Here is a 26,849-nt window from a genome sequence, read left to right as displayed (position 1 = left end):
TTGTTGCTAAACCTAATTTATTAAGAAAAGTTAAAAATTGATAGTTGCCTATTCACCCCTCCTCCCCCTCACCCCTCTAGTTAACCATATCGATCATTTCAACAAGGAACACACACGGAGAACCGAGTAAGTGAGCGATAGAGGGGAACGAGGGACGTCTCCTGTGTGTACCGATTCAATTTTACACGACCGCATCTAAAGGCGTCTTCACGTCAGTAAGTAGCGGGTCCTACATGTCGAAAATATCCTCACGCGCTAATTTACCGATTAGTGGTTTATGCAAAAAGTAGACGTGGTGTTCTTTTACCAAAATCTTAAAAAATTGTGTTTTGTGCTACCCACAGTTTTGAAAAAGTGTGAAAAATGTGGACAGTAGATTCGTTAACTCTTCGACCAGATGTGCGCACTGGCACATACAGTGGTTTCATTCAATGACAACGGCCGCGTTGCGACTGCGACTGCCAAGAGCTCCGGCCACCGCCACTCTCACCGTGGTGCCCCGTCAGTACGCACTCCCGGAGGAGGAGCCCCCGCCGCGCCGCCCCAACACGGCCCACCACAATGCGCAGCTCACGTCGTACGGCCGCCGCGGCCGCCTCCGCGACGCCCAGCAGCTGTTCGACCAAATGCCCCGCCGGGACGTCATCTCCTGGACCGCTCTCCTCACCGCCTACGCCGACAACGGCGACCTCGCCTCGGCGCGCCTCGTCTTCGACGACATGCCCCGCCGCAACGCCCCCTCCTGGAACGCCCTGCTCTCCGTCTACCTCCGCGCGGGGCAACCAGCCGCCGCGCACGCGCTCTTCTCCAAGATGCCGGTCAGGAACGCGGTGTCCTATGGCGCCATGATCACGGGGCTCACCAGGGAAGGGATGCTTCGTGAGGCTGAGGCTGTGTATGCGGAGATGCCACGGCAGTGGCGTGACCCAGTAGGGTCAAATGCGTTGATGGCCGGGTACTTGAGGGCTGGGAAGCTTGGCATGGTGTTGAGGGTGTTTGACGGAATGGCGGTGAGGGATGTCATATCCTGGAGCGCGGTCGTCGATGGGCTCTGCAAACACGGAAGCGTGTCGGAGGCGAGGAAGGTGTTTGAGACCATGCCAGAGCGGAATGTGGTCTCGTGGACCTCGATGATTCGTGGATATGTGAAACTTAGGATGTACACAGATGCTCTGTTGCTGTTCCTGGACATGAGAAGGGCAGGTGTTCAGGTTAATACAACGACACTCTCAGTTGTGCTAGATGCTTGTGCTGAGGCTTGCCTTGCCAGAGAAGGAGTTCAGATTCACAGTTTGATTGTAGCAATGGGTTTTGAAATGGATGTTTTCTTGGATGATTCAATAATCATCTTGTATTCCCGGTTTGGTTGGATGGTTGATGCTAGAAGGGCATTTGCTTGCATGAAGTGGAAAGACATAGTATCATGGAACTCGTTGATCACAGGCTATGTCCAGCATAACTTGGTTGAAGAAGCACATGTCCTGTTCAAGTTAATGCCTGAGAAGGATGCTGTTTCTTGGACATTGATGGTTGTTGGATTCGCTAACAGGGGTTGGATGAGGGAGTCTGTTGACCTGTTTGAGCAAATGCCAGGAAAAGATGAGGTTGCTTGGACTGCAGTCATTTCTAGTCTTGCTACAAATGGAGACTATTTAAGTGCAGTGCGGTGGTTTTGTCGCATGGCACGAGAAGGGTGCAAACCTAATACAGTAGCTTTTAGTTGTCTACTTAGTGCTTTGGCTAGCTTGACAACGTTGAATCAGGGAATGCAAGCTCATGCATATGCAATCAACATGGGATGGGTATTTGACTCTTCTGTTCACACTTCTCTGGTATCAATGTACGCAAAATGCGGAAGGTTGGCTGAGGCTTATCGCGTTTTCTCAGCCATTAGCAGTCCAAGTCTTATTGCTACTAATTCTATGATTACAGCATTTGCTCAACATAATTTTGCTGAAGATGCATTCAAGCTTTTTACCAAAATGCAAATTGATGGCCACAAGCCTAACCATGCGACATTCGTGGGAATTCTGACTGGCTGTGCACGTGCTGGTCTGGTTCAAGAAGGTTACAACTACTTTAAGTCAATGAGATCAGTCTATGGCATTGAACCAAACCCTGACCATTATACATGTATGGTTGATCTTTTAGGTCGTGCTGGCCTCCTTGCGGAAGCACTGGAAATGATTAACTCGATGCCCCAGAATGATCATTCTGATGCATGGGCAGCTTTGCTCAGTGCTAGTAGTCTCCATTCTAATCTTGCTTATGCAAAAATAGCAGCGCAGAAGCTTCTTGAGTTGGATCCTTATGACGCAGCAGCTTATACCGTCCTGTCAAATATGCTCTCATCTGCGGGGATGAAGGATGACGGAGACATGCTAAAAGTTCTACAGTTGTCCAACATGGCCAGTAAAACCCCTGGCTATAGCCTTATTATACAGGATAAGGCTGCAGAAAACAGAATACATAGTGAACACTTCTAGACTTGTAGTTCTAGATAACTGGCAAGCCAAAACCCAAAATAATAAAATTCGTACCACAACTGTTGTAATGCCGAGAGTTGATGTTGATTTTATTGATCATGTTGAGACAAGAAAATTGGTAGAGGATTTCAGAAAGAGCTCGCATGATCGTGTGCAGTCCCTGTTTTAATGCAATGGAAAAGTTGAGGATTCTATGCACACAACTACTCTGCTACAGAGAAGAGCCAAAGAACAAGGAACTCTTGGCCATGTTCTCAATTGATACAGGAGTATGTTCTGCACTGAGTGAAGCATAATGCTGATTCTAAGGAGACAACCATGGCCAAGGTAAGTTTAGTGTTTTGTTTCTTACTAGCACAAATGCCCGTGCGTTGCAACGGGAGAAACAAACTCAAGCCCCTCCCTGCGCCGACTTCTAATTCCTCATGCGTTGCAACAACCGTCACATTCACTTCACGTGGTTCAACATAAATCATGTCTTTACATATCATGTGGTGCATTTCCTTATTTATCGCACACAATAATGATTCTTAATGCAAATTATGTTAAGGTATGAGGCTCTTGACTGAACATAAGCTACACACACTTCACTGTCGCCAATGAGCCTGGGCATTTTTCAGGCAGTAAACTATGTCGTCATGTTCTTCGACCATGGCCATCGAATCATAGTACAAAAAGACAAACCGACGAGAGTAAAATTATTGTTGTAATCATCAAGTATAAAAGAGACAAAAATTAATATTCATGAAGTTCATTCCCATTAGTTGGAAATCAATCAATTGTTAACTTTACATTCACACTTCAGGCAAAAAACCTGACTTCCACACTGCTCTAAATAATTCATAATTCATATAAAATTATAAACATGGAGATTGAAAACTGATTTATATATAGCACAGGAAGTTGAAAACAACATTATCAAGAAGTGGAGTAACAACATTAGCGTGTGCCCATTTATTAATGGGCATCTCTCCCATTAGATAGAACACGAAATTTATTTCTTCTTCTAATTCCTTTCTTTCTGCCGAATTTATTTCCTCTTTTAATTTCAAATCTGAGTTCCCAACTGCTCGTAATAGCGGATTACTTCTTCTTTTAATTATTTTAAATCCGTGCCGAGTCTTCGCATGCAACGCGGAGTTCTTGTTCCAGCCTTCCCAATTTAATGAGAATGAACCCACCATGTCACCAGCCAATCAGAGCAGTCATGCATGCATCCATCATATATTTAGAGCTCACAATCAGTCCGCGCATCCCCGTCCTCCCTTTCCTTTTCTCGATTTGTTCCTTCATTCTCTTTGTTTTTTGGGCTCTCGAGGCTTGCTGCTAGGTAACTTGTAAACGTATATAAACTGATGAAACTTAGAGAAAAGGACCGAGGTGGGACTATTAGATAGTGAAACCAGATTTTGTAGCAAAAGCGTACATACTCGGTTGGTTGTCCAGCGCCGCACCTGCTGCTGCCCTATGCAGCTCGTTGCTGCTGTGCCCACCACCACACGCCACTCCCTGCACCCACTGCGGCACCCCTGCTTGCGCTGCAGCCTCCTAGCGTCCGCTGCCGCCGCTCCCTGCTAGCGCTGCTAGCTGCTTGCCGCGCATGGCCTTACCCCTGCTGGTGCGTGCTGTGCTAGCTGCTATTGCTTCTTCTTGCTGTGCTTCCGCCGCTGCTGCTTAGTACTTCTGCCGCTAGGTGCTGCTGCCGCTAGCTACCACTACCTCCTGCTGCTGGCTGCGGCTGCTTTGCTAGCTGCTGCCAGCGCCGTACCTCTGCCTGCTGCCGCGCCTAGCCGCCGCATCAAACGCCCAGCCACCGCCGCCTAGCGCCGCCGCGCCTGCCTTTGCCCGCCGGGCGCCGAGCCACTTCCGCCGGGGCCGCTGCTGGCCGGGGCCTCGCCCTGCTCTGCCATCCTCTGCGCTGGGCGCTGAGGCCGCCGACGCCTCCTGTGTCGTGCGTGCCGGCCAGTGGGAAGCCCAGTCGTGGCCACTGCAAAACGTGGCTGCTGGCCCATTAGAGAAATCTTAGCGAGAACCCGTGGCTAAGGCCGCCGCCTCCAAAAACCCTAGCTTTCTGCTTCCCACCGGCGCCGGCGCCAGCGCCGGTCCATCCCGTCTACGGTGGCCCTATGGCCATGGAGGCGGAGTGGATCTCGGCCCTTGCCGGTGGGAGGGCTCCGTTTTTAGATCTTTTTTCGAGCTTTGTTAGGGTTTGTGTCCTGCTCAGGAAGACGAGACGGTGGCAGCTCCCTGAAGATGGAATAAAGGTCTCCCCGCCTAGCCCCCGTTCCGGTGATGCGTCTTGCATCGTTGGTGGGCGTGTGGAGTTGTGTCTCCGGCGGATCTGCCTTTGGTGGATTTGCTTGGATCTGTTCGTCGTTCGTCTTCGTTCGTGTGTTTTCAGATTGGATCCTTTTGATCTACACTCTTCATCCGCGGCGGTTGCTATTCTGGTGCGTTGGTTCTACGGGGCCTTAGCACGACGACTTCCCGACTGTCTACTACAACAAGGTTTGCCCGGCTCCGGCGATGGAGGGGCGATGACAACGGCGCGCCTTCGGCTCGCTTCAGTGCTTGTAGTCGTCGCTAGGTGGTCTACGGATCTGGATGTAATTTTTATTATTTCTAGTGTTCGTTGTACTACCATGATTGAAGATGAATAGACTGAAAGTTTTTCCAGCAAAAAAAAAAGAGAAATCTTAGCGATGCGGGCCAAGGCAGAGGTCCAGCTGAGCAACCTACGATCAACAACGTACGGAAAATGAATCAGGTCGGACAGACGGACGAACATGCTATTAATACTACCTCGTTTACATTACGATTTTGTCTATACGAATCGTAAAAGCGTATTACGACTGGGTGGAAGCGTATTGTGACGGTGAACCCACGGAGTCAATCCGTGCTTTATTATTAGGGAAAGATTAATCTTTTCTTTCAGCAATATAAGTTTCTTACTCTTAAGATAGACTTACGGGGAGAAGGGGGAACAAGCACACATGGAACATTGCTGTACAGCAGGGAGTTAGATGTGGTATTTGAGAAGGAATAAGGATGTATTTCTCCATGTTATCTACAACAGATTTAGGATTTTTCTCTCTTTGTATATTATCAATGTGGTAGATGTTGGAGTAAGATTTGCACGCTAAATATATTATGCCTTCATAATGATAGACAGATGCAGAACACCTGTTATCAAAACTATAACCTAACTCCTAGATGGCGGTCCACCGTTTGTGCCTGATTCAATGAAAAAATGGTTTTGTAGAAATAGAATTTGTGCCGAGTGAGTTGCTGGATAGCAGTGGGGAAGAGCTATATATTTTGTGAATACATGATCTGTGGTCAGGTTTGATGGCCTTTATTTTATCCTGGTTCTTTTCTATATATCCCCAGGCATTTTTCAGTTTTTGCATCACTCCCTTAGTCATGTCAAGATCATGACATTTGTTATAAGATGTTAGGTGAGATGTTTAACCATACAGAACAGCACAAGAATCATGACCACTCTAATACTCTAACCAATTCGCTTCAACTTCATCACTTAAGTTTCTTTCATAAGCAAGCTTGACGGGATCCCATAAATAGAACAACATTTGCAATTTGGCTATAATTGCCATTAGCTTGTGACCTATGGATCCATTTCTTCTTTCCATCATCTTATGCTCATGCATCTTTGCTGCAGTGTCTTGGAAAAAACTCAATGGAATGAGGCTAAGGCTTCCACCGGGACCTCCAAGATGGCCAATCTTTGGGAACCTTCTCCAGTTGAGTCCTCTTCCCCACAAGGACTTTGCTCGATTTTGCACCAAGTATGGCCCCCTTGTCTATCTTCGTCTTGGAACCATTGATGCCATCACCACTGATGACCCTGAAGTCATCCGTGAAATACTTATCCGGCAAGACGAGGTCTTCGCTTCACGGCCTCGGACATTGGCTGCTGTCCACCTTGCCTATGGCTGTGGCGATGTGGCTCTTGCTCCACTGGGGCCAAACTGGAAGAGGATGAGGAGGGTTTGCATGGAGCACCTGCTTACCACCAGGCGGCTTGAATCTTTCGCTGCTCACCGAGCTGAGGAAGCTGAGCACCTCTGTGAGTTTGTATGGGCTAAATCCCAGTCAGGTAAGCCTGTGAATCTCAGAGAGGTTCTCGGGGCATTCTCGATGAACAACGTGACGAGAATGTTACTTGGAAAGCAGTACTTTGGGCTGCAGTCAGCAGGCCCTGGTGAAGCGATGGAGTTCATGCACATCACCCATGAGTTGTTCTTTCTGCTGGGCCTGATCTATCTTGGGGATTACTTGCCTGCCTGGAGGTGGCTTGATCCATATGGGTGCGAGAAGAAGATGAGAGAGGTTGAGAAGAAGGTGGATGATTTTCACCAGAAGATAATTGATGAGCACAGGAAGGCAAGGGATGTCAGGAAGAGTGGTGCATCCCTTGATGATGATGGTGATGATAGCAAAGAAGGCATGGACTTTGTTGATGTGCTGCTCTCCTTGCCTGGTGAGAATGGGAATGAGCACATGGATGATGTGGAGATCAAAGCCTTAATGCAGGTATCCTTACTGTTACAGACCCTCCAGTTCATTTTCTTTATGCTAGCTTGGTCTTTTAACCATGTTTTGTGCTCTGTCACCATTGCATGTGTTAGTCTTGAAATTGATTTGGCTTCATAGTTGTTGTGCAATTATATTTTTATTAAAGACCTGACCACCAAGAAGTTATTTTGTACTCCCCCCTTTTGAGAATTTGATAAATAGAGTAGATGGTAAAAAGAGAGTAGGGAGTTCACTGTTTGATTTCACAGCAGAGTTTGTAATTTGCTCTTTTCCCCAGAAGTTTGGGTTTTGTTATAATAAGTACTAGTAGTTGTTCTCGCTTGTAATACTAAATAAACCACCATGTTATTTTGTTTGTAGATCATCTTCATTTAGGTTTGTACTGTAGATGTTTGGTATTACAAATGAACACTGCTGCTGCTGCTGTTAAAAGAGAAAGTGCATATGAACATGCATACATGATCATTCTGAATGTGTGTATACGCAGGACATGATCGCCGCTGCTACTGACACTTCATCAGTGACCAACGAGTGGGTGATGGCCGAGGTGATCAAGAACCCGCGCGTCCTCCGCAAGATCCAGGAGGAGCTCGACGCCGTCGTCGGCACCAGCCGCATGGTGGTGGAGGCGGACCTCCCCCACCTGACGTACCTCCGCTGCGTCGTCCGGGAGTCCTTCCGGATGCACCCGGCGGGGCCATTCCTGATCCCGCACGAGTCACTCAAGGCGACGACCATCATGGGCTACGACATCCCGGCGCAGACGAGGATCTTCATCAACACCCACGCGCTGGGCCGGAACCCGCGCATCTGGGACGACGTCGACGAGTTCCGCCCCGAGAGGCACCTCCCGGCGGACGGCGGGCGCGTGGAGATCAGCCACCTGCCGGACTTCAAGATCCTGCCCTTCAGCGCCGGCAAGCGCAAGTGCCCCGGGGCGCCGCTGGGCGTGATCCTGGTGCTCATGGCGCTCGCCAGGCTCTTCCACTGCTTCGACTGGTCCCCGCCCGACGGCCTCCGCCCCGAGGACATCGACACCGACGAGGTCTACGGGATGACCATGCCCAAGGCCAAGCCGCTCATCGCCGCCGCTCAACCGCGCCTGCCGCTGCAGATGTACGGCTCCTGTCCTAGCCATGGCATGCAGATGCAGTAAAACTCGAGCAAAACATGCAGGGATCTTATTACAAGAATGGTGAAAGAATACATACATACATACATACATACGTTGATACATATATACTCTGAGATATATCAACGTAGAACACGATGAATTGAATCATTTCCAGAGCATTACTTGTCTCCTCTCTGTTCTTGCGTTCATAGGTGTGCTAATCAATTAGATCCTGTTCATGCATGAACAGAGATAGTAGCTTTGTAGTACTAGATGCACGGGCGGAGCTAGATGCAGACTACGCCTGGGGCTATGCTATGTTGAGTGATAAAATTCTATGATTTTCTATGCTTTGCATGAAGAAATTACAAAGGAAGTTGTTTTTAGGCCTGGGGCTATAGCCCTAGCTGCCCCAGGCCTGTCTCCGCCACTGACTAGATGGATGCATGGTGTACTCAACTATTGAGTAGATATATACGTGGGCATGTGGCGGGCAACCATGACAAAACGGTTGCTGCAGGCTAAGAAATAATCATCTTCTGTTGCAGAAGCTGTTGTGAGCTTCATCCATAGCATCATCTGCTGACATTTCTTTCTTTCTTTGGAAACGGATTTGCTGCCATATTGTTGTAACCATCTCGTCCATTCTTCGCATCGATCACTATGTACTCCCACGCCATAAAATGCACAAACCACTAGAGCTCCATGATCACGAGCTCCTGGTCTAGCGAGAAGGAGAAAACACGAGCAAGCGGTGGCTATAGAAAGATGAAGGGCAGCGGCTGCGATCTGCGGCGACGTGGACGCTAACCTGCACCCTTGAGTCAGGTACGTGACCAGCAAGGAGGCCGCGCCGCCCACCGAGTGCTGCGTAGGCGTGAGACACCTCAGGGCCTTGCCGACAGCTGCGGACGCATAGTAATTGCTGTATTCTGTGGTAGTGCAAACATATTTTTGTGCATGCCACATATATAAAATGTTTTGTACAACCTTCATAAAGAAATATAAGAGCATTTAGATCACTACATAAGGACTGAAATGAGCGAACAAACACACTAAAACATGTCTATACATCTGATTCACAAAAAGGTTAGAACATCTTATACTCCCTCCCATAATACAAGACGTTTTTGCGGAGGGAGTATTTGTGACTCAGGGATTTTTATTTTTTTGAGAATAGATGGGAGTGTTTTCCAACAACCCTTTCTACACACCTAAAGCCAAGGAGGCTAATTTTACCAAGAAGCCTACTTAAAACTTGAGTACATAAACAAGCAGACTCCGACCACCTGTTGTTAAAGAACTAGAGTAAAACCTAGCAAAATTTACTCACAACAACCTGGTTTCATATGAAATTAACTTATACGAAGTTGTGAGTATCTCATAAAGAACATCACAACTTGATGAACTTGGCGATGAAAAGTCCACTAGTTTGTGACGTCGCGGGATCGAACCGCAAGGTTTTCTGGATGCCACCGCTTCTGCAGGGCCAGCTATCAGCTGGATCGATCTTTAGCAGCTCTGCAGGTTGCAAAACCAACAATCCTTTTATAGAAGTGATAATCAACATATATATTAGATGAAGGCAGGTAGCAGGACGTTTGTACCTGCTGAAGGATGTTTTGAAAGGAATTGCTGAACCACATTCTCGTTTTGTGCAACAGTCAAGCTATTCCAAGACAAACTGTTAGTCATGCGACGGTATGAACTATAAATTGTACCGAAATTCTAAACACGGTAAAGGCTAGACTACTGAGACGCAATTGAGGATTAGATTTGCATGTGAAGAGATTACGCACCTGCAAGTACTATAGACAAGTGATCCACCTGTTTTCAATAATTTAAAACCATTTGTGAGAAGCCCTAACTGCATACGAAAGGAAGATCATCAAAATTCAGTAAACATCAAACATAAGATTCTCATGTAGCTAATTGTGGGGTTAGATTTAAGATATATAGATTGCTCGATGAAGTGCCATTCAAGCTAACATCAAGAACAGAAGTAGTACCTGAAGTTGAAGTAGGTTGCCAGTTCTTTCTACGTTGAGTACACGGCGGTCTAATGTTTTCCATCCCCAGAACTCAAACTTCTGAATGTGTTTTATCGATCCATCGTGAGTACACTCTGCATCCACTAGGACCTGCATGCATTTCATCCAAAGGAACAAAGGAGATGTTACAAGTAGCCGAATAAGTTGCAATAGAATATTCCAACCAGTAAAATAAGCTGTGTGTGTTCTATATAGAAGTGCTTCAGCACTCTTTCAGAAGATGAAAAGTGTTCCCTCAACAGAATGAGAGAAAGGTACACTTTTTAGAGCTAATTGACAGTCTGATTTGCAACTACATGTGGAGTCAGCTGAGATGGCTTAAAAAAAATCAATGGCACCAAAGTAGATCATGCATATTTCCACTTCTTCTTTTTACTAATCAAAGTCACAGAGTACTTGTGTAGTTCAGTAACGATAACATTAGCAGTTTACAAAATAACACAAGCAAAGGAATACCTTATCATACCCAGATGTACAGGCAGCAGCATCAGTTGATGGACGAAGAACATAACGTTTTTGCAATCCAACTAATCCTGAATCTTTGCCATAGTATATCAGTTCAGGTTCGGAAGTTGATGGTGGATGAGGTGAACCGGCTGCTTTTGCCTTTTTAGACTTCTGTCTGTCTTTCCATGATCTCTTTGAAGTCCATTCTGAGAATATGCTTCCATTATCCTCAATTCCAACAAAAGCTGTGACAAAGAGCATGAACTCAAGACAAGCTAAATCATACATACATACAGAAGAAGTAAAGCAAAAACGGGACTGGATTCGTCTGATGAATATACCTTCCATGCTCCCCAGATTGGAGTTCACAGGCAATATGGAAAATGAAGTCCCATCAGCAACAAAGAGTCGACTACGATCTCCAAGAGAATACTTCTGCAACATCGTACGACAGGCTGCAAGACGGTGCTTTGCAACATCAACACCAGTCAAAGAACCTGTGCTACCAAGCATATCTGCAAGCATGCAAAGCTTTGCACCTTGCATGTCATATAGATGAAAGGTTAGTATATCTCTGAATAAAAATCCAACAGATAGCAGAGGTCTAACACAAGCTACGGGATCCATAGCAAACTAAACAACATCATCATCACAAGTTTCTAAACAACATCATCACAAGGATGGGGAAATATGTGTTGAACTAACACTACTATATTGGACATGTCGGAGAATAAAATTCAACATATGAACCAAACTAGACACCGAACCGGTCCATCAAACCACAGGAATGTAAAACCCCACTCTCCTAGATGCAACATACCTGCCATACTTGAAACTGTATTTTTGTATGATATCTAAAGATCAACAATCAGGAAAGGCTTTCCATGTTTTTATGCCCTTGAGAAAACTAGGTCTTGCCATATTGGTGAATACATGTCGCCCACACAAATATTCGGTAGGGGTGCTCGTTTATGATTGTAGGGTAGACATTGTCTCTAAGAAAACATTGGTCCAGTGTGTACTTGAAGTATATTAAAAACAGTTACCTGGTGCAGCACAGAGGTCAAGAACATGGTCTCCTGGTTGAACATCGAGTGCTAAGATGGCAGCTCCAGAAGCTGCATCAATCCCATAGATCTGAAATGTTTTTAAAGATGCCTAGGTGAAGCAAAATGTCACGCACAGAAGAGTGCATGATAAGAACATGACAACACGGTACTTTTTACTGGGAAATTTCAGCTTCTCCTACAATTAACAACAAGTGTGTCACTTTGGCTTGATGAGAGAATCCGTTACAAATCAGGTGACAACCACAAAAGTGCCATGAGATTGAACAGCTTCAGTTTAACTTGTACCATGATAGCATCACCAAACTGTTACCGGCTCGAGGCATTTGGTCTCTTAATAAACAATAAAACATAATGTTATTCGATTGCTATCTAGGATAAATAAATTGCCTCAGAGAACACTTGACAAAAATCTAATAACATGCACACTAACATCATATAGCCGCATACAAGTAGACTAGGCTGAGCAACATGGGTCAGCTTCAAAACAATCATGACAAAAGTTTCTCCTCACCTTCCCTTGCTGATAAGCCATGGATCCAGCAATCTGAATTTCAGGCGGGATCGCATAGAAGTCCGGCAGCCACGACACCTTCATGAGATCACACTTGAGCTCGCTTTCGATCTCTGTCACCACCATGGGCTCCGTGCCTGGTTTTAACCTAGGGATTTCAGAAACAAGTCAGGCTACTCTCATTCGCACCCTTTCATGTGACGAATTGCCGGTGGATGGTAGCCTTGGCGAGTGTCAGTCAAGGCTTGCCTCACCTGATGTAGCGCGGGATGGTGTCCGCCTTGGAGTATAGCGCGGGGTCCAGGCCGTTCTCGCCGAGGAACTCGAGAAAGGCCGCCGGCAGCGGCAGCGACGCCGGCGGCTGCTCTTCTCTGCGGTCAGAGGGCGGAATTTCTGAAGAATCCATCGCTCTCCAGAGTAAAGACCCTGGACTCCTCCTCGGGTCCGAAGGGGTGCGAGGTCTCCGGCAGTGGTCGCGACGCCCACGATGGTGGCGGCGGCCTCCCGCCCAAAGCACGCAGAGGCGGCGGCGCCGGGGAGGACTGGACTCGGGGCGCAACACACGGTGTGGAACTTGGTTGATCTGGGCCCTATGTTTCAGATCAGACGCTCGCAAAGCACACTGGACTCAAACAAACCAGAGAGTCCGTTTCGCTGGTTTAGTCATGTATAAATTCGTTTGTCGAATGTCGCCGCACTGTCTCTTGATCAATAAAGCACGATATTTCTCAAAAAAGAAGAGACAAATCAGATTGCTTGAATTATCTTGAGCAGCACACACCAGAGGCAACGCAAACAATTCCTGCTGAGGAGAAACATATGGCCAAAATTTCTGCATGAACACATCATGTGTGCCTGGCGGGCAAGTACATCTCCACCAACTTCCCGCACAAGTAACACCACCACCACATAGGCCCTGTCTGGAGGCAAGAATTTCACCTGAACTTTACAGGGAACAGTTCAATTTCCTCGCGAGCCAAGAAATATATCCGCCTTCGAAACAGGATCTTAACAACTTCATTCGCAGAAAGAACATTCCACATATCATATGGATCTTTAAAACGGAATAGCTTCCTGAGCCAATAAACGGACATGGAAAACGTGCAAGCTAAAAAAAAGTTCACATATGGTATTCTTTTATATTTGAAAAGTAATGGTATTCTTTTATGTTTGAAGTACAATGTGCATACAGACAGGTCCATCTTGTTGGCAGGACCCTCCAAAGTAACGAAGTATACCAACAGAACCAGGTTGCATCTTTGGGAGCACCTGATGGATTTCTACAGCACCTTAAAGACAACAAACACATCTACACAACCTAATTGACCTTTATGATGTGCCCGCCCTGCTCCGGGCAACAATAATACAAATCAGTATGCTATCGTATCTTACATATCATTGTACAAAATTTCCGGTCTTCCTGTTGATTTGTAGGAAGAATGTATCCCATGGAGAGCTGGCCAACTCGTAGCAAAATCAAGAGCTCAATTCTCCTGCATCAACAGTAAATGCACCAACCGTCAGTATGTTCCATGCATGACAGGTGCATGAATTAGAAAGTTTTCGAATTTATATTACCTTCCCCCAAAAAATACTGTCCAAGATCTCACTACCTTCGGTGTTATGAAGATTCTTTTGTAGAGTTCAATGGTATCTCAACATGTCGAGGGCTTCCTGGGCTGACTTTGCTGTCAGCGCCCTGCTGCTGGTTCGCTTGGGGTTTAAGCTTATGATTGTTATATGCAACAACACCTACTATGGCTGTACATTGCAGAAAAATGGAGTCACCATCTAATCCACTTCTAAATGCAGTTCTTTGAAAAAAAAATGTTCAAAAAAATGGCTCAAACCTAAAGTATTCAAAAAAAATATAATCCAGAAAATATCAGGTGCAGGTAATTCTTTAGCCAAAAATGTGCCCAAAGATATCACAGAAATTATGAAGTTAAATAAGTCAGATTACGAGATTAATCAGTTGAATACCTATGGCATAGCCAACTATGTTTATGAAGGTAAGCTTTGTATCAGCAAAAATAGCAGCTGACAGCAGCACCACACTCCAATCTCTCACAACTCCAGTAACACGAGCTGTCAGTGCACTTGTCCGGGAGATGACAAGGAAAACTGACAGATTAAGTACGAATGTGCACATGCAGTTTAAGAACAATGTAATTGGTGGGAAGTTCCATGAAATACTTGCATCCATCTTTGGCTTCTCTAAGAACAACCAGGGAATGAACAGGCAAAAGGCACTGCAGGAAAATCACAGATTAAATTACGAGAACAAACAGTAGGTTCAAGAATTAATCTGGGGAGCTGGTGGACAAGATACCTGCAAGGGCTAACATAGTACATCATGGATATCAAGTTCAGTCTAACACCCTTCTTCTTCAAAAATATCTCGATAAAGATAAGTCTAAGGGCTTCCGCTACAACTCCACCCATCTGATACACCACTCCAACCCAGCTGATTGTAATTTCACCAACAGAGGCCACAATAACTCCCACGCTGATGATAGACATGATAGCAAGCATTTTACAGTTCATTTCTTCAAGGCCAAATGCTGTTCCAAGGAGAAACACGGCTACAGGCACTGTAATGCTCAAGCAAAGAGTATATTAACATCAGTTCCAAAACTGATTACAACCTACGCTTTACCTTCTCAATCTAAAAACAGAGAGTGCACATACTTATTGCCTTCAACATCTGTGCAAATGCAACAGATATGTAGAGGTATGCACTGTTCCCTAGCCAAAGTGTCATTGCAAACATTGCTCCAATTGGAATGACTGAACTCACGTATCTGAAATTTCAGGTGAGCTAGTTAGAGAAATAATACAGTCCCAGTACTTTATTATGAATTGAACAAAGAATCTAATACAGGATGGGAAAGCAATAACGGCTGCAGGTCCGTGCTTCAGAAAAAGACCAGCATATTTCTTCTCACGAAGAGTGGTATCGAGTATTGACTTATGACAGGAATAGTGCAGAGCTTCTTAGTGTGTGCCAGATGCAAATTTAATTAACGTAAATATCTACCGATGACCATCATGCTAGACTTCTAAGCCTGACTTGGCATTTAATCTTAACAATATGGTAAAACTCGCTCACTAATCCTGACAGCTAAAGCAGGCTAATGTACTTACACAACAAACAGCAGAGCCCCCTGTTACTGTACTTGCTATCCACATATAGTCTGATGAAAACCAACCTCAATATTTAAAATGAAGGGGTGGTGTTTGTGCAGCATCTTACGAACATGCTAGAATATGCTAATGTTATGGAAAATTCACAAATTATTCATATCGGTTCATGCATGGAGAGACAGGCATTATGGATGTCTTAATCATGAGGTGATACGTCATGGAACATAATATACTGACAGAGAACAATTGAGAGAGTAAGAAACTACAATACAGCCTTATGAATTTTGTATTATCCAAGACTCACACATCTGTAGTCATTCCTTCATCAATCTTTATGACCTATAAAATATTATCAAAGTAAAAAAATAGTAAGATTACGGATTTCTTGAACTTCAAGTAACTTGAATTCCAAACAGTATGAAGTCTTAGTTATTACACAGATTAGAGATAGATACAGCAACCATGTAAAAATTTGATGCTAGGTACCTTGAAAATCTTTGTAGCAGCAAAGCATACTACAGATGAGAAGAGCATATGTAGCAAAGTTAGTGCCACTGGATAGGGGAAGTTGATCTCTTTTGAGGATAGCACCCACTGCAAATCAGGACAAACAAAGTACTTAACAATGTTACAAAAAATATGAAAGGATATTTGCCACAGAAAAAGAATCCATCAGTACTTCTAACCACATGAATGAAATTATGAAAGCACTCCAGAACTAATCATCCCAAATAGAAGTGTGTTACAAAGTGGGTTTTCAATCTTCTGAAGCAAGGGTTATCGATGTTTACACTTGAATTTGTACATACAGAAATGTCAGCATCACTATTTCTATTTGCACCACAATCTCTTGGAGTGTTGTTAATCTTGTTAGTATTGAGTTGGGCCAAAGAAATAAGGAGAGAGAATAGAACAAAAGATAGTGCTTATTGCTCAATTTCCATGAATCATTATAGTGGAAGAAGATGTTATCCAGTTGGTCCAAAAAGATAGGCATCTTGAGAAGTGTCAATGAATTGATTTATATGAGGTTCCACTTAAAGCTAATGGAACTTGGTGCAAAAGACCTCCATGAGCCTCACGTATCGGTGTACCAAACTAAACTAACAATATAGTAATAGCAAAAGGGAGTCCAGTTACTTGTTATGGAAGGGATATGAGTTATGACAAGAGAACCTGGGTCAACCCTTCTCATGAAAAAGGGGTCCAAGTTGAGTGAACAACCCAAGCAAGCAACGGACTATTCCCAGATCTCAAGCTACTGGAGTCAGAGGCAGAAAAATGTACCCAAACGCCCACGAATTTTGGACATAATCTGGCTATTCAGGTGGGCGATCGGCTTTAGAAAACTGATAGTAGTCACGAATGAGACTCATTTTGATGAATTATGGGATCAACGCTTGATATCGCAAGTATGAGAACAGCCGAAGCTCAAAATCGCCTCCCTGTGCGTTTACAATCACACCCTCTTTAAACTGAAAACGCTTACGCTGCAGCAGAGACAGAGATCCGATCCATCACAAAAGCCCCCCTGACTCGCACGCATTCGAATCCAGCGCCAGAAACTGGAAACACATCCGTCTCGTCTCCATCGCAAGGGGAGAGCAGCAATCGGATCAGCCTACGAATTTGCGGTGGACTGCACGCTAAAACCCTAGAAACCCAGGACGGCGCGGAGTCGCCTGACGCGGCCAGGCCAGACGCGAGAGAGACCGCATCCGTGTCGCGCAACCAGGAATGAGCAACCGCAGCGACGAAACTTGCCGCGGCTGGCAGGATCGCGGGGCGGTGGGCCGGAGACGCGGGGCGAGGAGGATGAGAGGGGCTTGCCTTGTTGAAGAAGATCTGGCCGCCGGAGATGGCGATGTAGAAGAGGAGGTGGAAGTAGGTGACGGCGCCGTCCCGCCACGCGCCCTTCCTCGGCGCCGGCGCCGGCGCCGCCGTCTCCGGCTGCTGCTGCTGCTGCTTCCCGCCATTTCTCTCCATGGCTGGCTGCTGTGGGGGAATGGAGACGGAGAGTCTGTCTCGCCGTCGGTCGGGGCGAGTGCGTCTCGAGCCGTTTTGCGGTTTTGCGACGGTGGTGGACTTAAAAACAAAACAAAAGGAGAGTGCCTCGCGATTCGCACGTGGTTCAGACCGGCCCCCGTCTGCGCGCGGGCAGGCCTACGCGCCGTGCACGATCTGGGGCCCACCAGTCAGTGTCTTTAACGATATCAAAAGGTTTGGCGAGGCGAAGTCAGAACTTGGGCGAGTCAAACGAAAACGAAAGATGATTTCGGAGGTCAAATTTTAGGCGGAGCCTGCCAGATATCAGGACACACAGGATCGGCAATTTTTACTACAAGTGCCAAATTTGGATTATTTGGACATCAAAAACGGCCTTCCCTCGCCGCCGCCGGAGCTCCGCTGGGCAAAGCCCAGGGAGGGGATGATGGCGGCGGCGGGGCCTTCCTCCACCGCAGCTCCGGGATTCAGTTGCGGTGGAGATCCGTGCGGGTGTCTTTGACGTGTGTGTTGTCCGGCGTCGGCGGTGCATCGCTGATGGCCCTTCGCGGTCTATGGGCGGGCTGGCAGTTCCGGGTTGCGGTGCGGCTCCGGTCATGCGATTTTCTGGCGGCAGACGTCAGCCATGGGCGTGCTCGATGATGGAGGAGTTTGATCTGGTGGTCCAGCCGGGGATGGGTACGAATTTGCCAGCTAATGCTTGGTTCGGCCTCGGCCAGAACCGTCAATGGCGACACCCACATGGGTCTTTACCTCGTTGGAGTCATTGTGGGGCAATTCGTGTTCTGTGTGTGCCCCGGAGGAAACCCCAGATTCGGGCTTTCCGGATCAGATGATGACGAAGTTCCTGCGTTGTCACCCCATGGGGCATCATCTTTAGGGGTGTACACCAACTAGACGGACAAGTGTTTGGGGTGGTGGCTAGGCGCAGGTCTCTGCTTCTCATGCGGTGACCAAGGTGGAGCGGCGTGCCATCTACAATGTTGACAACGAGTCATGGCGGCAAGGTGCAGCGGAGTCTCGAAGCTAGATACCGGTCGATGGACGCATGCAGAAGGTAGGCGCTATTCGGCGTTGTGGTGGCGTCGACGGCAGAAGGGTCTAGCAAGATCATTGCATTAATTGCTCCTAAAGATGAGATTGTGAAGAAGGCAACAACGGATTCTTGCTGAGGGTCTATTGGACCGGTTGGTGCTTCTGGCTAGCCGACGGACGGCTTGGTGAGGCCATCAGATTTCTTGGAGCGTGTGGCGCACGATAAAGGCACATCATCAATCTTGTAAGTAGGGCGATAATTTTCGCTAAAAAGGTGGCTTTGGTACGATCTATGTATTTATTTTGTAAGACCTTGTTGAATAATGCAATAAAGATGACTGAGTGCATCGCTCGATGCAAAGGCCGGAGTTAATCCTCTTTATAAAAAGAAAATAGATTCAATTTTTTTCTTCAAAAAAGTTGGAATCTTTATCTCTACTACTTAAAACAAATGTAATATTTTTCATTTATGTGATGCAAAACGCTTAATCCAACCTTACTGCACCCCCCCCTCTCCATTTTTTTTCTATTATCTCTATCCTTTTACATCTTAATTGTCTCATATTTCATTGACTTACTAAATAAAACTATTTTTATTCAGTATAAGTCATAAGTTCTTTCCAAATAAGTGATTATTAAATAAAATCTTAAAAGTTATTTAGGTAGGTAATTACAGGTAGCATTTGATAAATATTTATTTATAAAATCATATTAATATGCATAGGTAAATCACGGGCTAACGAATTAGAATATTTGTGACCACAATGTTTGAGGAACGTTCACTACGAGTAAAATTGCCAATGAACACTCAAGTTGCCATGTGAAAACAACTAAAAATGGCATGCATTTGTTAGAGCATTTACAATCACAAGTATCAAAATCTACCCCCAAACGCCCGCAGACGCGCTCGGACGGATCCGCGGACAGTGATCGGACATCACACAAAAACATCTACTGCATTCCTGTACCTCAATTTGAAACCTCAAATCCATACAAGACATGCAGATTAAAACATGCGTACTAGGTAGGTATTCTATCTACTCATTGTCGAAGATGTCCACGATCTTTGTGCCCGGCTCAGGGTAGATGGGCAACCGCGGCAACTCCGGCTCGTCGTCAGACAAACTAGGCGAAGAGCTCGTGGATCTCCGCTCTCTGGTGTCGGATGAAGCGCTAGTTGGCCCTCACAATGGACTCCTCTATGGTGAAGCGCGCAGCCGGCTCCCCCTCCTCCTCCTTCATGGGTTGGGGGTCCTGCTCCGCCTCGGGCAACTGCTACCCCTCCTCCGGTGAATCCGAAGGCAGTCGGACAACGAAACGATTAGCACGCCTGGCCCGAATCTCCTCCAGCAGCCGCAGCCGCCGCTCCGGAGTGAGTGTGGCGTAGGTGGTGATCCGGGGCCTCGGCATCGCTAGCGGCAAATAGATCGAAAGTAGCGGCGACGAAGAGGAGAAAGGGAAAGAAATGGTGCGAGGTAGGGTTGGGCGCCGTCGTCCGGCTAAAATAGACGACCTTGCTCCCTCGGGCGACATTCCAGAGCGGCGCCACGCGGCATGGAGCGAAGGAGGCGCTCATCGGACCAACGGGCTATTTGTGTGACCGCATGGGCCATTGCGGTCAGTCTAATGTGAAGCCCGCGTCCGGGCATCCTCATATCCGCCCTAGATATGGACCGGGTATGAAGAGTGCCGGTCAGCCCAGGCGTTTGGGGTAGATGTGGGGAGCCCGGTTGGGTGGCCGAAAATCATCTAAGCAATGGCCGGGCAGCCCGCCCGAACGTTTGAGACAAGTATGGGAGGTCCGGTTGTAGATGCTCTCAAGGACTTGCCGTGGCAAATAGGAAAACTTGCCGTGTGTACAGATAAATTTGCCAGCAAACACATTTTTTTTTCAAATGCCATCCGTTTGATTCCCATCACATGGTTGTGCAGGCTGGACCTCCCTCCAGCGAACATTCGCTAGTTAACATTTCTCAATATTTATACCCCATTGCAACACACAGACAATTATCTAGTCAATGAAAAAAATTCCTACCAGATATAGTTCAAATGAATATCTTAGGAAAAATCATATGGATCGAAATTATGTGAATCAAACAACCCATGTGTCTTAATTTTAAAAAATACCACGGATAAAATCATCCAAAATTTCTTTGAAAATCCCTTGAATAAGAGGACCTCCTCGATTCTCAGACAAGTATCTGCAATGTTTCATTAATCCTCGCTATGTCTGAAGCTCTGTTCATCTCCAAGCCATGTGTTTCTGAAGACAGGGCAACTAAAAGACTGCCTGAAATGGGTTGAACATCTTTGTCTAGTGACAAAATACCCAGGATTAGGTCGCTTACGAACAAATCATTCTACCCTACGCATGTAGTGTGCACTGAGTCCTGAATGGAATTGAAATGGCTACTCTAAAGTGATGCTGATCTCGAGACTGGACTCGGTGCTGATGGTCTCCTTGTTGGTGGTTCCAGCAGGGTGATCGGCGCACTCCATTCTCAGCCTGAGATGAACCGGCTTCATGATGACTAGATCCCTCGCGTCTATGTGATTCTCCGTCAGGAGCTCGACACCCACGTGCTCCTCATGCCCCTGGCACTGGAGGATCCTCTTGATCACTGCTTTCTGGTCCTCATGGTCCGCTTTCGTTCGGTCGACCTTTAGGTACAATGCAGCAGAGGCCACCAGCTGCAGGAGCAATAACAGTGTCATGGTCTTTGATTCTTTCTTTCAGGCCTTGTTCGGTTGCGGGTGAATCCGAGTGGATTGAAGGGGTTTGAGGGGGATTTAAACCTCTTCTAAATCAAAATATGAACCAATCCCTGCCAATCCCCTCCAATCCTCTTGGGGAGAGGATTAACCGAACAAAGCCTCAAGTGATTTCGCTCCATATAACACAGGAAGATTGTCTTGTTTTAAGAGAGGGAAGAATCGCACCTCGCATGTCCCAGGGCTGACGTTAACTGCACAGGTGAAATGCACGCTTTTCTGGTCTTGGTGGCTTTCATCTGCGGGTTTATCATCACCTTTGTGCACAGCAGGTTCCTCAGCAGCTTCAGAAAACGCTAGGTTGTCTATTTCATCATACCATTGCTGTGCTATACCAACCTGATAGCATGTGCATTAGCAATTCAGACTCGAGAGCTAGCATATCGCCAACTAGGTTTGAAGTAACTTCGATACTCAAAATTCACAATGCATAAAGATGTTGCGAACCGGACAAGAAGTGCTTTACCTTCTCAGATGTTGTGTCTTGTGCGTCAGATTCAGAAATCTCAGCACCAGATCCCCTTACTTGGCGCCAAATACAGCTCTCAACCAAAGGTGTGGCAAGCTCAGTATCAACTGGGATGTCTACAGAGACCTTGATGTTGCATCTTCCTGTTAAGTTGAATCCACCAGTTAAACAGCTATCTTAAACCGAATCTCATATGGCAGTGCCCCTTCAATTTATTAACGGACTCACTTCAGTAATCCACATGGTTATCTGAACCGTAAAGTTAATTTCAAATTTGGAGCTTAAGTATTGTGCAGATGCACTACAGGATTCGACACTCCTTTTTTAACCTGTGCTGTCAACTCAAAATCATTTGAAACTGAAGGCACAGCTAGTTACAAGGAATATGGAAAGCAGAGGTAATGAATATAAAAATTGATACCCTTCTTCGGCGGTAATAAGTTTTATGTGCTGCAGTATTTAAGACCACACAGTATCATAGTTACCCAGAGCCAAAAGTGGGGGAAACAGTAGTGTCGTGCATCAAACTAAGCTATAATTTCAATTAAAGGCTTCAAAATTGCAGGGGAAGTCACCCATGGTCATATATGGCACAGATGCAAAAACTACTATCATGACAAAACAGCTTCTGTTAAATTACCAGGGAGCACATTTACTTTCCGGTTGTGATCTTGAAATTGTCCAGCTGAATGTCCCCTGCCAATTCATTGCAAAACAGTGAGAAAGGAATAATGAATCCATGCAGCACGCAAACTTTTGTCAGCAGCAGATAAATTTCTATGCTCACTGCAAAAATGATGAAGATAAATGGAGAACCAAAAGCTCACCAGGTAGATACTTTCTCAAGACGGCAAACAAACCAATATGGTAACCCAAGAACCCCAACATTTGTAAAATGAATATTCGAGGTTTCTTTGGTATCCAAGTCATGCTTCTGAACCCTTTGACCATCTTCAAGACAAAGAAAAGGAATTCAAATTATTTGTGGTACGGTCTGACTCTAAATGAAAGCACTAACAGCTTATAGATCAACCTGTATCACAGAAGACAATGCATTTCCGGAATCTTGAAATTGACGATACAAGTTCATTGCAAGGGTTCTTCTCCAGCAGATTAGAATGTCCTTTATCACCTGATGACCCATTGATGTGTATATCTTTAAGGAGAGCATGCCTCTCATCAATCATTTGCTGACACAACTCCATTGCTTCAGCTCTACCTTCGCATCACTTTAACTCCTCAATGAGCTGTAAATATTTAACTCCAACATGTGTAACAAAAGAATTTGTACTAACCTCTTACAATATTCTTTTTTTCACCAGTTGACATGCTCAGGATCCATGATGTTTCAAAGCTGGCAAGCAGCAACAGTATAAGAACTAAGAAGATTGCCAAACAGCTAGTTAGGTTTGTAATGTCCCAAAGTAAAGCCAGCCACAGTTGACCCACAGTACTTATGTGTATGCCGAAACAATAACAGAACATAGGATAGAATTAAGCAATATACATCGAATGACATTGATGGAAGAGTGGAACACACTTTTATTTCACTAATATCTAATGTTTTCTCACACATGCATCAAATTGACAGTTAAGCACACAATGACATGCAATTAGGTAAGTAAAAGAAAAGGGCAGCCCGGTGCACATAGCTCCCGCATGCAATTAGGTAAGTATACATAAATATCATTGAGCTTCAATGTCAAAATCAAACTGAACCTGAGAATCAGGTTGAGCTGTGCAGATTTACAACATGTAAAACCCAAAAATGAATTACAGCTACAACAGTGGAAAACAATTCATGAGATAAGTCAGATCTCAGGCGATGAAACCATCCAACTGAAGCATTATGCGAAAATCCACCACTAAATCAATTTGATATTGCGAAAGGACAAGATGGAGGAGATGAATAGAGGCACATACCTGCGATCTGCTACTAATAAATCGTCCTCGGAAATTTTGAGCAAATGCCATGGAAACACTACTGGTTCAGCGTCGAAATCTTGAATGTTTGAAGCATCATCTTTCTTTGAAGCGTCTTCCTTTGTCAAACCAAGCTTATCAATAATCCAACTCCAGACACCACTTCCTTTTTTATTGAAGACTGGATAAACTGTCTCCAGAAACCTTCTTCCAAAATCTGCTTTTCTAACTGCATGATTCTGCAAAAGAATAAGAAAAGCTAGTAAAAAATCTTTGATACATGATTGACGATTCATGATTGTTGTGGTTAGTTATAATTTTTTCCATGTACAAGACAAAGGAACAGCAGAAAAACTTTAATTGACACCTAAAACTTGTGACAACCACCTTATGGCCTTATGGGTTATTATAGCTCTATTACCTGTATGAAATCTCAGCAGCCAGTGAAAAGGACATACTTGTCAAACCGAGTAAACTGAGGCAAGCCACTATGGATAATTACCTCCGAATCTACTATATATAGACAATCTTCAGCGGCATGATAAAATGATGCAGCAGGGTGCAATAACTTGGCAGATTCAAATTCACCATCCTCAAAACCTGGGGAGGATCCAATCTGTAAAGTAAATATCAATTCATTACACTGAATTTGCAGGCCTTCAAACCATATGAGTAAACGTAGAACCCAAGGGAAACAGCAACTCATGCTTACACAGTCTAAAATCACCCCATCGCAGTTGCTAATGATGATTCTATGGTGGTTACTATCAGAGATAAAAATGCGATCACCGTCCTCATCAACTGATAGGCCACCTGTAGAACATTAGATTTTACAAAACATTGTATTTAGTTCCAGTGTTAGATTTTCTGGTTGGGCTGCAAAATTGATGTTTAGTAAAATAAGTTGCACGAGGGAAGAAGCATCAACCAAGTACCTGGATGATAAAGTAACAAGTTTCTGAGAGAACCTACATATGGCTCTTTGACAACCTCTTCTTTCTGCCACGGAACTCCTGATTCTACAACATTTTCAATAGGTTCTGCACTCAATGCACTAAATCCTTCCATGCCTGCATTTAATAACAAATAGGAGGTTTTAGAAAATTAGCACATGTGAGGAGCATCCAATTTGCCGAGCAACATTCTAGAGAATCTTAGGTGCAACAAATGTGCACAAGCAAGCTAACAATAATAGCATAAAATAAATAGCTAATGCTGTCTAGAGCTTACCCCTGATCATGAGGTCAGGGTCCCCATCCAATTTTGTGAAGATTATATGATCCTTAGAACCTTCAAATAGCAAGTAGCAAGCACCATTTGTCATCTGAAAACTCATCAAACAGACAAACCATGTTTTAATCAAGCATGCATTAATTAAATCCATATAGATCTACAAAATTTGTTTGACACATATTCCATTGTGCTTGGCATTGCATTGTATTCCCATTGTATGAAGTTGTGTTTCGCTTCTTTAATGTGATAAATTAAACATGTCTAACGATATCAAAATGGACCATCTCAATGTATATCCATAGAGTATCTGAAAAATATACTGGTACTTGGATTCTCCCAGTGAAGACATAATAAAAAGATAGTGTATGCATCGTATATATGAACTGCATGGCCAATGATCACAAAACATTTCTGAACTTCTCTAGTGGAAGGAAAATTGCAAGGATATTTGCCTCACATTGGTAAAGTCTTTGTTTGACAACAAGATAGGAAATGTAATGTATTCCTCCATTATTGTACGAACTGCTTGGCTTTGAGTAGCTAAGGAACTAATACCACTCCCATATTGCATAGCAAAAACATTTAGATGCGGGTACCTACAATGAACAGATAATAAGACAATAGAGAAATTTAAGACTTTTGTCAGATCACAAAGCAGCCAGATTTTACACAACTACCTCTGATGAAGATATTTCAATTTTCTAAAAGCAGCTGAATGTTTGCAGTCCCCGTCTAATGTTTCATGTGACTGATACAACAGAACAAGATACATTCCTTCTTGATTAAAAGTTTTCCAAATGCCATTCACGGCATTCAACCAACAATGATTTTTTCCTGCATCACAATAGTTAAGCAAGAATTAACAGACAGCAATAACACCTGAAGAAAGGGACCGTGCATTACACATTTACGTTAATTACTTACATCTAGGAATAGCCAAAATTATCCTTGTTATGTCATTTGTATCGCATGCAAGTCCATGTCATCTTTCAGAAAAAGTTAAAAAAATCACTGCAATCATATCCTTGCAAAACTATTTGTAACTGTGTACAGTACTTCTTGTGGCTTTTGTCCTATGTAGTTTTGTCACACAGATGTAATGAACAAATGATGATACCACAAGACTCCTGGAGTTTTGCACAATAGTGAAAACTCAAGAGCATCATTTTCATCAAGCATTACAAAATTTATTGAAAATAACCATCCCCATTGTGGGTTTGTAAATGGCAGATGAAAATTAAGAAGAGCATGCTTCTCCACCATAACCAGCAAAGCTGTGTGGGCAGACACAATAACGAGAGCACCCAAACTATCAACAAGAACATATAGTTCCACAAAATGGCACGGCATGGGATATGATATTGCAGTATGTTACGACTTGCGATTGAAATGCGTGATATTACCTTCGAGTGTCCCAAATGTGGATTTGATGAAATGTAGGAGTTGAGATTGCGAGGTGGGTGTACTCTCACTTGAGCCGTCAGAGCTGCGAGACAGAAGAGGGCGGCTTTGTTAGGACAGTCAATGGCTAAGAGAAAACTAGAGAGGCGCGTGACGCGAGAACTTCTACCTCGGAGCGTGGTGCAGGGCTCTCGTCGTAGTCGCAGCCGCCGCAGACTGCCGCCGGTGGGAGTCGAACCAACTGCACGTGCTGCTGCTGCAGGCACTGCTGGTGATGGAAGAGCTGGCCCCGGATAGCGGCTTCGGCCCGTGCAGCGCTACCGGAGAGCAAGCGGAGGTGGATGAGAGGAAGCAAGAATGTAAGAGCGAGGAGAGGAATGTCGTGGATGGATCGCGGGGACGCCGCAAGCGGCGCAGCGCCGCCGCGGCCGAAGCCTGCGCCATCAGACCTCGATGGCGTTTAGCAGTGGGGTTCAGTTATTCAGGACGTCCCACTCGGTGCTCGCCAGTAGAAATGGACGAGACGGCAAGGCTGCTCGTGCTCGGAGGGCGCTAAGTTCCGACTCAGGCGCCGCCGCGGGCCGCGGCCGTGCGAGAGTTAGGACGGCTGAACGGGGGGCGGGGGCTGG

At 45.3% G+C, this 26,849-nt stretch overlaps 5 protein-coding genes across 7 annotated transcripts; 2 read left to right on the top strand and 3 right to left on the bottom strand.

The window, feature by feature from the left end:
• The first annotated feature begins 431 nt into the window (after window positions 1–431).
• LOC119333539 (pentatricopeptide repeat-containing protein At1g53600, mitochondrial-like) lies at window positions 432–2,517 on the top strand. Its single transcript, XM_037606403.1, has one exon. It carries the CDS (start codon window positions 432–434, stop codon window positions 2,484–2,486), a length of 2,055 nt encoding a protein of 684 aa, XP_037462300.1. The 3' UTR covers window positions 2,487–2,517.
• A 185-nt stretch (window positions 2,518–2,702) lies between these two features.
• Window positions 2,703–8,339, top strand: LOC119331949 (cytochrome P450 703A2-like). 2 transcript variants are annotated; one of them, XM_037605127.1, is made up of 3 exons: window positions 2,703–2,813; window positions 6,166–7,040; window positions 7,531–8,339. In XM_037605127.1, exons 2-3 carry the CDS (start codon window positions 6,189–6,191, stop codon window positions 8,197–8,199), a joined length of 1,521 nt encoding a protein of 506 aa, XP_037461024.1. In that variant the 5' UTR covers window positions 2,703–2,813; window positions 6,166–6,188; the 3' UTR covers window positions 8,200–8,339. The 2 variants fall into 2 exon arrangements, with proteins under 2 accessions (XP_037461024.1, XP_037461023.1); XM_037605126.1 differs by lacking the exon at window positions 2,703–2,813 and having other exon boundaries at window positions 5,986–7,040.
• Window positions 8,340–9,196: 857 nt separating this feature from the next.
• LOC119329483 lies at window positions 9,197–12,830 on the bottom strand. Of its 2 annotated transcripts, none has more exons than XM_037602538.1 (9): window positions 12,491–12,830; window positions 12,237–12,384; window positions 11,702–11,792; window positions 10,997–11,194; window positions 10,665–10,900; window positions 10,167–10,298; window positions 9,957–10,024; window positions 9,765–9,826; window positions 9,197–9,678 (listed from the first exon to the last, which is right to left on the bottom strand). In XM_037602538.1, the coding sequence occupies exons 1-9, from the start codon at window positions 12,640–12,642 to the stop codon at window positions 9,551–9,553; spliced, it is 1,215 nt and encodes a 404-aa protein (XP_037458435.1). In that variant the 5' UTR covers window positions 12,643–12,830; the 3' UTR covers window positions 9,197–9,550. The 2 variants fall into 2 exon arrangements, 1 of the variants encoding a protein (XP_037458435.1); XR_005159572.1 differs by having other exon boundaries at window positions 9,600–9,678; window positions 9,957–9,984.
• Window positions 12,831–13,345: 515 nt separating this feature from the next.
• On the bottom strand, window positions 13,346–17,438 carry LOC119329484 (probable sugar phosphate/phosphate translocator At3g14410). Its single transcript, XM_037602539.1, has 8 exons — window positions 17,214–17,438; window positions 15,870–15,977; window positions 15,688–15,722; window positions 14,928–15,040; window positions 14,569–14,830; window positions 14,220–14,488; window positions 13,815–13,997; window positions 13,346–13,729 (listed from the first exon to the last, which is right to left on the bottom strand). The coding sequence occupies exons 1-7, from the start codon at window positions 17,367–17,369 to the stop codon at window positions 13,858–13,860; spliced, it is 1,083 nt and encodes a 360-aa protein (XP_037458436.1). The 5' UTR covers window positions 17,370–17,438; the 3' UTR covers window positions 13,346–13,729; window positions 13,815–13,857.
• A 3,042-nt stretch (window positions 17,439–20,480) lies between these two features.
• Window positions 20,481–26,843, bottom strand: LOC119331758. The gene is made up of 16 exons (XM_037604924.1): window positions 26,390–26,843; window positions 26,223–26,305; window positions 25,497–25,653; window positions 25,277–25,415; window positions 24,817–24,910; window positions 24,522–24,656; window positions 24,299–24,399; window positions 24,089–24,202; window positions 23,587–23,825; window positions 22,959–23,017; window positions 22,697–22,882; window positions 22,491–22,614; window positions 22,304–22,359; window positions 21,661–21,806; window positions 21,363–21,533; window positions 20,481–21,113 (listed from the first exon to the last, which is right to left on the bottom strand). Exons 1-16 carry the CDS (start codon window positions 26,662–26,664, stop codon window positions 20,832–20,834), a joined length of 2,361 nt encoding a protein of 786 aa, XP_037460821.1. The 5' UTR covers window positions 26,665–26,843; the 3' UTR covers window positions 20,481–20,831.
• Window positions 26,844–26,849: the final 6 nt, after the last annotated feature.

This window comes from Triticum dicoccoides, chromosome 7A (assembly GCF_002162155.2).
Source record: "Triticum dicoccoides isolate Atlit2015 ecotype Zavitan chromosome 7A, WEW_v2.0, whole genome shotgun sequence".
Classification (NCBI taxonomy): Eukaryota; Viridiplantae; Streptophyta; class Magnoliopsida; order Poales; family Poaceae; genus Triticum; species Triticum dicoccoides.
The sequence above is the reverse complement of the archived record's forward strand: the minus strand, read 5'-3'. Positions and strand labels throughout refer to the sequence as shown.